Raw genomic sequence first — 10,143 nt, 5'->3', positions numbered from 1 at the left:
TAAAATATAGTAGATTTTATAATTCCAATGGAAAAATAGTACCGATTTTCTTTTTGTATGGGGAGTGATGCAGTCTAATGTACATGTATGTACATAAATACGCATGTAAATACACATTTCCGTACATACTGTATGAGCAGTAAACAGCTTGTTCCTGTGAATTATGAGCAGTTTGTAGTCGACAGTATCACTGGCGCAACGCTGTATAAAGGGCGGTAATAATAACTACCGTTTTTGGAAAGCATTTAACGAAAACGATTTTTCTATTCGAGCCGTGTACGCTATGAAAAAAGGTATTTTATATACATAGGTCTTTAAGCCTTAATCAATGACACATTAGTTTCCCTTGTGATATTAAAAAAGTTGTACCTTTCACAATCAGTAAAGTTGTGTGCTCTGGAATAGTGCCGGTGAAAAATATTCGTTTGCTTTCCTTGATTGAAAAAATATTTTCGTTTGTTGAACCATTGTGAAGAAAAGCATGATTTTACTATGAAATATCTAAATTTATTCCAAAAGTTACGTTTTGTAAAAATTTTGTTGCCAGAATATGTGCATATGTACATACTTACATATGTATGTATGCTTTACAAACAGAATACGCAAAAATCAACCCCTAAATACGCTACTCATTAATATACGAAGCATAGGAAGAATTAAAAAAGAATTTGGGGACGGTATGCTCTTCTATTGCGACTTGCTGACGTCTACAATAGGTTTACTCGCATATTGATTATTTTTGACAACTATCGAAATCTATTTGCTGTTTGCGTACACAAAAATCCACCAAAGTAGAGGAAGTTGAGAGAGCAGTGACATTTCATTTTGTTGAGAAGCTGCTATTTTCTGCTGGAAAAATTTTTTGACAGCAGCAATTTGACAGCAAGAAAACAGCTTATCGAAAATCAGCCGGTTGCGATTCTTGCCAGTTATAAAATTGAAATTTAGTGTTGCAGCCAAAAATAAAATAAGGAAGAGGCATGTTTGTCCATTTTTACTGAAGAATATAATGAATAATAATATTTTATAACTCGTCCTAACCAAAAAACGTGTATTCGTGAAATAAATGAGAAAGAAGTCCCAATTAGGGCAGCCACTTTTAGCTTAGCCAACAGCTGTTCGTTAAACTTGCAAGTTTTTTTATAGTTTAGCGTTCGTGTACTTTTACAAACATTTCTCTCCTTGAGAGAGAACAAATAAAAATGCATTCCCATTTCTCTATTTATATTTTTTTTCTGCTGGAAGAATACGCGAGTATACCTAATGTTTGATAGCATTATGACAAAATTTTAAAGAGTTGAAAAAATGAAATCAGCTTAAAAAGACATACATATGTACATACATACATACTTATGCATTTACTTCAAATTTACATTTTACAAGCTACAAGGTAAAAGTGCTCATTTTACAAAAATTTCTAAATTTCGCTTCACGAAAGTTCACACAAAACTTGTGATATGAACACTTGTAGATTTGTACATGGGCGTAGCCAGAACGAAATTTAGGGGGGCCCTATACAAATTTTGTTTTCAAAACCAATAATTATTACTAAAAATTGTTATTATAGCTTAAACTTATTGGAACCAATAGAAGCATGTTGTACACAAACACATAAATAGAAGTTCACAAAAGTTGATATAAAACTATTCGTAGATTTAAATAATTTACTTTTTACTGCACATGTTTTTTACGAGGAGGAAGCATTGAAAGCACAAAAAATGTGCATACTTAAAATTTTGAATACCTCCTCACAATCTGAACCTAAGGTATAAAAACGCGTTTTTCGTAGTTTGAGCCTTATAATTATTCGTAACGGTAACCGCAACCCTAAATACGTGCAATTCCTTGATTAATGCAAGTCTCTAAAGCAAAACATTGTAACCTTTATAAGTGCATTTTTCTAAACAATTTTACCTCAATACCTACTACTTTGCATGCCACGCAAACAAAATTTGNTGCAAGTCTCTAAAGCAAAACATTGTAACCTTTATAAGTGCATTTTTCTAAACAATTTTACCTCAATACCTACTACTTTGCATGCCACGCAAACAAAATTTGAATTTTTTGCATTTCTTTGATTAACCAGTATTCTGGAAAAACTACAAAGTGGTGTTTCAGTTAAAGTGATGTGTGATGAGCAGGACCGAAGAAAATAAGCAGGAAAAAAGCAATTTTAAGCGCTTAGATAAATATTAAAACATAAGTAAATAAGCTTCCAAATATGCTCGAAAAACAACAAAAAATCTAGGTACAGTTTAATGCTTTGTTTTTTATTCAGTTTATTTCAAGGATTGGACGGAATTCGAAATTTTCATATTTCTAGTGGTGTTAATGAATCGATTTAGTTGTCACTTTTTTACTATTATCAAAAATAATGCCGATTATATTATGCTAAGATATGAATCCTTAATTTCTTTTCAGGACTGAATTTAATTGTTTCCAAATATTCCATTTGAGTTAATTATTTTTAATCTCTTCAATAACACCAATGCCTTCCCGTAGAGACAAACCTTTGGTTTTAAAGTTTTGTATCTAAGCAGAACTGAAGTTACGAGTAAAAAAAAAAACAAATCGGGTTTTACGTTATTACTAGCAGACCTTGCGGCCTTCGTCCCACCCAAAATTAATTTTTTTTTTTAAATTTGGTCCAACGTTTTTACCAACAATTCACGTTCACGTTTGGTTCTGTGGTCGTCAGAAGGCATAGGCACCATCCCTATTAAGGGTCCGGATATTCCAGTTGCATACCCTCAAATAATAGTCCTTTATACGTTTGCCGTCATCGCCTATCCCCATGGTTTTTTTTTCATTGGGTAGGGTTTTAACGTGCAGGGACCCAAAGCCAGCGCACGCCTGGTTATACGTCTTGTCACATTAGCTCGCTCCCAAACGGGTGTTTGGTCGCTACCCAGGGAATACGTGGATATAAATATCCGGACGAATTGAGCTGAGATTTGAACCGTAAGAAAACAAATCACTTCTGGTCACTTCCAGGCGAATGACAAAAGCTTTGCAGCATTGGGAAATGTACAGAACATAGTGGTCAAAAGCGAATATCTCAACTAAAACCTAATGTATTTTTTCAATTCATAGCTCTACATACCTGTATACCACATAGCCGGACAAGACGTTATTCTAAATAAAAAATAAAAATAAATAAATTTTCCGGATACTATACTGATGCCCAAAGTGGTCCAGATGGAACCCCAGGAGTCCACGGGAGACTCGACAGGGGTCTACGTTGGCGAAAAAAAAATATGGGTGTGAACGAGTTGTAAGTGGGGGTCCTCGAAAAATCATCTGGTCTCGAAGTGAAGAACCAAATGGTTGTTTGATAGCCTATTTATTTAACTTTAATGTATAGTGCACTTGACGCACTGGTGAACCTACCGTCACTTTGTGTCATCATACGTGGGGAAGCCTTAAATAAGGTGACCAGAATTTTTTAGCATTCCAGGAGGACAAATACTCCACATTAAAAACACAAAAGATTTGTTTTATATTTATTTTAACACATAAATAACGAATAAGTTAACATTGCTAAGAAAAGCAAACACAATTCATGGTTGCTCTAAACACAAGTCAAACGAGTTGCATAATTATAAGACCGAAACATATTACCGTGAATTTTTTTTGTTGACAGTGTTGTTAAGTTTCTTCCAAATATATATGTGACCTGGTCTACGAAAAGGGAGCTTACGTGCGAAAACTAGTTTTCTGTGAAAAAGCTGTTAAAAGTAAGCAACTCGTTTCGTCAGTTTCTCATTATCTCGTTAATTGTTCTCCGCGCCGGACGTCCAGTAAGTGTTGTTGTTGGTCGGAATATTATTATAGTTCATCGTGTAAGTTGCTAGTGTGGAACATTTAAAAAAGTAACACTTTCTCTACATTTTTAGTACACTTCTAAGCAAGTTAGGATTTTCTGCTTTTCACCACGTGAAAAAGCATCTCATCTTCCATCCGAATCAACCAAAAAGTGAAAATTGATTTTTTGACACCTAAGCCCCCTTTCCGTAGACCAGGTCACATATATAAAAAAAGTTCGAACATACTTTGTATGCCAAAAATCAACGTTATTTTGTAGCCATATGAATTTCGCACTTTATTATACTAAAATGCATGAGCTATAAAACTGCATACGCAAAACTAAAATTCTTATTAAAAGTGTAAATTTTTGGTAAAAATTTGGTAAATATTTATAATTTTTGCACAAAGTTTAAAATGTGAATTTACGGGGTGTTTTTTATAGAATGAACAGTATTTTTGTCAATAAATAATTGATTGAATAAATAATTGATAATACAATGATTGTGTACGATTAGGAAATAATAATATTCTGAACGAATTTTTTTTTTTAATTTTCATCACTGCTATAAAACTTGAAAAGGAGGACATTTTTGCTCAAAAGGAGGACAGAGAAGGCCAAAATTTTTGAGGAGGACGGGACATTCCTCCTCAAAGTAGGACGGTTGGTCAGCTTACCTTAAAGGCCACCTACAGAATAAAAACAAACGTATGTTGGTATAACACTGAGTGAGGCGATGCGAAAATTGCCGGCGGCAGATATTTGAGCACTTGTGTCTTTTCAATGCTACTGGATAGTATGCCACCATTACCTTTGCTGAAGGCATTCTAGAGAGAGAGAGAGTTCCCCGAGGGTAATGCTGGTTTAATTCCAGCGCTGAGCCTGCACTCGCACATTTCCGAATCTTCACTGATGGCTCCAAACCTGTCTACAGGTACAACCAAGCTGCACTGAAGGCATTGGTTAGCCCTCTAAGTACTTCCGAACTAGTTCGGCAATGCAAGTCTCGGCTAAATTATGTTTGTAAAGATAACGAGCTTCCTTTACTATGGGTGCCGGGCAACTCGGAGGTGCCTGCAAATGAGACATCTGACCCTTTTGCCACAGTTGGCTTGGACCAGGCATTCCTCGATCCGCAACTAGTTATAGCACTCTCCGTTTCGGCCATCGAAGCCACCATAAGAAACTGGGTGGATACCTCGCTCAGAAATGACTGGGAGCCATCGAGTGGATGCAGGTGGGCAAAACTCGTGTTACCTTCAATCTCAGAAGGTCTATCCAGTTTTTTCCTCACTGAGAAGACGGGACTCCTGACTGGTCACTTCACGTCGCACAAACACCTGACTGTTACTGCTACAATTAATTCCGTTATAACACTTTCAATATCTCAATTCTATCGACTAGGTATATGGTGACGAGTTAGCCTACATACCATTTTTCTTAAAAAACGAAAGCTACAAATTTTTTCTTTCCACAACAAATTCGTAATAAAGAAGCTACAATTAATGCCGTTGTAACATTTTTGTTATCTCAATTTAATCGACAGTGGGGCATGGTGTCAAGTTACCACTACATACTAAATTTTGTTCGAAAAAACTCAATTTCTTCCAGAAAAATGACAGTTACATATTGGATATCTCAATTCTAACGACTAGGTGTATGGTGTCAAGTTAGCACTACATACCAGTTTTTCTTAAAAAACGAAAGCTACAAATTTTTCCTTTCCACAACAATTTTACAACAAAAAAGCTACATTCAATGCCGTTATTACATTTTCAATATATGAATTCTATCGACTAGGTGTATGGTTACGGTGACCACCCGTCCTTTATTTTAAAGGCCAGTCCTTTATTTTAACCCCCTGTCCTATATATTTTTTTTTCAAAATAAAGGACGCCTTTTGTCCTTTATTTCTGTAACTGTCCTTTAAACCAGCTTTGAATTTTTCATAGGTAAATTTTCAAACACAGAATATGAAAAACAAAAATGTCCCTTATAAAATATTATGAAAACCTTCGCCAGTTTGTTTCGCACTCCACTTAAGGGTTTCTATTTAATCGGTAATCTTTGTACAATCTATAAAGCACACGGAAAGTTGCGCCCAGGATCGTGCTGCACGCTGAGTTTCCAGTTCCACTGAAAGAGAACAATAAACCCCTGCTGCACAGTGGTTCAAAACGGGCATTTAGTGATCTTAATTCACTGGATGCTTCATTTTTCACTTAATTCGATTAATTTTCATTTTTCTTTTATGAAAGCTTACAATATTTGCAAAAGGCCAGTTGAGCCTGAATTTTTTTTTGATTCTATTAAATTTTTTAGTACAAAATGCAGAAAAAGCAATTTTGAAAAAATGTATTCTTTTGTTCCAGTTAATAAATGTTACATAACATAAACTAAAACTGAAAAAAGGAAAAAATTACACAAAAAAAAAAAAATTGAAATGTTATAAAAAAAATGTTCACCAAAATAATTTTTTTTGGTTTTTTGTGAAAATTTGTTGAAAAATTAAGGCTCCGGTGAATTATGAACATTAAATTCTAATTTTGAACCGCTGTGTGCTGGCTTCGTCGTGCAGTATGAATTATGGTAAACGCATTATGGTAGCAAAGGATGGCGAAGTCATTGAAAAGGATTTGGCTTAATTTTTCGCTACAGCAGGGGAACTTGTACAATTAAATAATATAATTAACTGATAAATATTTGATTTAAGTTACGATATGGGTAAGGTACTTTTATCATACAAGTTGTATGTACGTATTCCCAAATCATTTTGAAAAAAAATGTCCTTTATTTTACGTTGGTTAATATGGTCACCGTATGTATGGTGTCAAGCATGATAAAAATATTGTAAGGTAGAACCGCTGAGAGTCACTTTTAAAATTCTTGACGTTTCCAAACAATTTAATTTTTAAATTTACTCACAAACTCACACACACATTTTCATTTTCAATCTCAAGCAACAACAATTTCGAACAATTTCAATTTTTTATTTTCCCTTTTATATGATTTTAAAATGTTGGCAAACTTCAAAAAAAAATCATGGCCCACAAACTGAGAGAACAGTTCTACCTTGCTATGTTTTTATCATGGTGTCATGTTAGCAGTACATACCAAGGCATATTCAACAAGGTAGAAGTGACAATTCAATCGAGCTCTCTCATAGCCGACTGTAATGTCAAAAAACGTAAACAAAGAAATTAACCCTTTATTATGCATTTACCATATTTGATAAAACTCAACGGCCCGTAGCTATAGTCAAAGTAAAGTCGACTCCTATATTTAAAAGCAGCTTTTTGACATAACTTTCAATGGGATATCTGTCAAAAAAAGCGGCTTTTAACTTTAGATTCGACTTTATTTTGACTATAACTGCGGGCTAATATCTTTGAAATGAAAGTTTTTGTAGATATGAAAATTTTTAAAATCTAATTAGAATCAGCTTCATTTTACGTATTGCCTTTTCGTTTTAATTACACACTAAGTGAAACACACTCATCTATAAACGCATTTTGGCAATTTTCTTGCTTTTACTAGCGCAATGTTTTTAAGCATTTATTTATTTTTATTCAAATACTTAATTCTAAAGTATATTAGACATTTAAAAAAGGTTTGATTATTCTAAATTTATACCAACTTAACTTCAATAATTCAGCTATTAAATTTTTGCAATTCGAAATTTCCTTTCCATTAAATTTATTAAAAGTTAGTTTCAGTTTCTTTATGTCAACAAGGAATTCCACTTTAGGTTTTGTTAGACCACCATTTGAAATTTGGTCTATCCATGTATATGAGTGGAAGATTTTCTCTTCATATTCGGTATAATAATTCCTGCACCTGGGAACAAACGCGTCCGGTTAGAAATACCCGGATACTTTGGAGTTTTAAAATAACGCACAAGTTTGTTGTCAGGGCTCTTGTCAAACACAACATACCGCCCGTAATTCCTTTTAATTTTATTATGTATTTAAAATCAGTCGCACAGCTCACAATTGAAAATGGATATTAAAAAAATTAAAATTTTTAATAGTATAGGGTTAAGAGTTGACATTTTAGTCGCAGTTCAAAAGAGAGAAATGTCGAAATCACTTCTACCTTGTTATGCCTTGCTACATACCAAGGCGAATACGTATAAGGTGGTATCGATTGAACAAATACAACAATTACTTGTATTTTGTTTTTGCTTTTAGCGGGCCATTGTCAAATTTCAGCTATTCTTCCCCGAATGAAAAAGGGCGACTGAAAATGCAAACACTCACGTTTTCACTCACTCACTAACGAAATTCAAAATTTTGACAATCAAACGCTACTCACAGCTGATGAAACAACACCACCTTATATAAATTCGCCTTGCTACATACCATATTTTTTAAAAAATGAGAGCTACAATTTTTTTTCATTGGGAGTACTTACTCGGCTTACTCTCCGAAATTTGGTTACTGGCAAGTTACTGGATATTTTTTGCTGGAGAATACGAAAACACAACTATTATGAGCTATCTCGCCCCCACCTTTATCAATAAATACTTTAACCAGTGCACCTTATAGGACTTTGTTTGTTGTTGTTTATGGATGATTTAAATTTGTTTGTAGTTCAAGAGATAATGAAATACGATCGATTGAAAAAATCGGCTAAAAAAAAATTCAATAAATCATAGAAAATTAAAAAACAATAGATAATAGTTCGTTTTTTTAGAAAATTGAATAAATCATTTGAAAGTAAAATATTTCCCCTTGATAATGCTGTTTAACTCAACGAGATATCTTGTTTTAAACCTGAGATATTGTCCATTCAAGCTTATGAGTTTTGCGACATTATTTCTTTGCACAAATGCTTGAAAGATACAACACGAAAAGAAACAGATTTGTAGTATAGGTTTATAGTTTAGGCGTCTTTTTTTACATAATGAATGTATCTATGAGTTTGTGCGGGTCCCTGTTTAACTGCATATGTATGTATAATAAATTAAAATAGGTCTACAAAATACCTAGGGGTGAAGCTTGCCAGCAAACTCACATTCTGGGAACACATCCATGGAGTACGTGAAAAAGCTGCGCAGAGCACGGGGGCTCTAAGCCGGCTGATGGCGAACGTGGGCGGCCCGAAGCCATGCCGCAGGAAGCTTCTGATGACAGCAGTCCAGCCGGTGCTCCTGTACGGGGCAGAAATATGGGCCGACGCATTGAAAGTAAAAAAATACCGGATTCAAATGTCTTCGGTCCAGCGCAGAGGGGTACTACGCATTGCTCCTGCATACCTTACAGTGTCCGCGGACGCGGTTCTAGTTATTTTTGGCGTCATGCCAATTGAGCTACTTGCTTACGAGCGAAAAGAGATTTACAATCTCAGTGCCGAGATAGGTCGAGCAGCTGCCGCGGCAAGGGCGCGCGAGCAAATGATCCAGCAGTGGCAACAAAACTGGAACGCGAGCACAAATGGTCGATTNGGTCGAGCAGCTGCCGCGGCAAGGGCGCGCGAGCAACTGATCCAGCAGTGGCAACAAAACTGGAACGCGAGCACAAAAGGTCGATGGACACACTCCCTGATAGCCGACCTTCAAACATGGCTGAACAGACCACATGGGGAAGTCGATTTCTACCTGACGCAATTCCTCACCGGTCATGGTTACTTCCGAGAATATCTTCATAGAATGGGAAGGGTGGACTCACCGTTCTGTCACTACTGTGGAAACGTCGAAGATAACGTGTACCACACATTCTTCTCCTGCGAACCTTTCTTGATTTCGCGCAGAATGTTGGAAGAAAGATACGGAGACATAACTACGGACAACATAGTTGGGATAATGATTTCCAGCGCAGAAAAGTGGGAAGCAGTTGCGAGATACGTGAAATTCGTACTCCGCTGCAAACGAGAGGACGGTTGTCTACTGAGGACACCCGAATGAAACGCCCCTACAAAAGAGCAGCCCCAAGGCTCTAACAGCGCGCTCCTGCATCTGAAGACATGCAGAATTGCGGTGCCAGATGCGGGATTCTTGCGCGGGCGGTGGGAGTTTGGGTTTTAGTGGGTAGCCCAACACGCTTCGGTGGCAGTCCCACACTCGGGGAAGGTAGTATAGAGACTAGCGCCCCCGGCCAGTGCATAAAGCATTTCCCTCTCCTACGAACAAAAAAAAAAATAAATTAAAATATAGTAAAATAAAATATAAAATAAAATGAATTAAATTATATTAAATTAAATGAATTTAAATTAAATTAAAATAAAACGAAACCAAATAAAATAATATAAAACAAAATAAAATAAAATAAAATAAAATAAAATAAAATAAAATAAAATAAAATAAAATAAAATAAAATAAAATAAAATAAAATAAAATT

The 10,143-nt window shown here is 35.3% G+C and overlaps 1 protein-coding gene across 1 annotated transcript in view; it reads left to right on the top strand.

Annotated features, from left to right (window-relative positions):
* The first annotated feature begins 162 nt into the window (after positions 1-162).
* The window catches only part of LOC108371600 (uncharacterized), a 78,757-nt gene continuing 68,776 nt past the window's right edge, over positions 163-10,143 (top strand). Inside the window, exon 1 of the mRNA XM_017627193.1 lies at positions 163-293. Within this exon, the coding sequence (XP_017482682.1) occupies positions 284-293 (10 nt within the window). The 5' untranslated portion in view covers positions 163-283. The remainder of the gene's footprint in view (positions 294-10,143) is intronic.

This window comes from Rhagoletis zephyria, unplaced genomic scaffold (genome assembly GCF_001687245.7).
Source record: "Rhagoletis zephyria isolate East Lansing unplaced genomic scaffold, Rhagoletis_zephyria_1.1 Rzeph_scaffold_00070, whole genome shotgun sequence".
NCBI lineage: Eukaryota > Metazoa > Arthropoda > Insecta > Diptera > Tephritidae > Rhagoletis > Rhagoletis zephyria.
The sequence above is the reverse complement of the archived record's forward strand: the minus strand, read 5'-3'. Positions and strand labels throughout refer to the sequence as shown.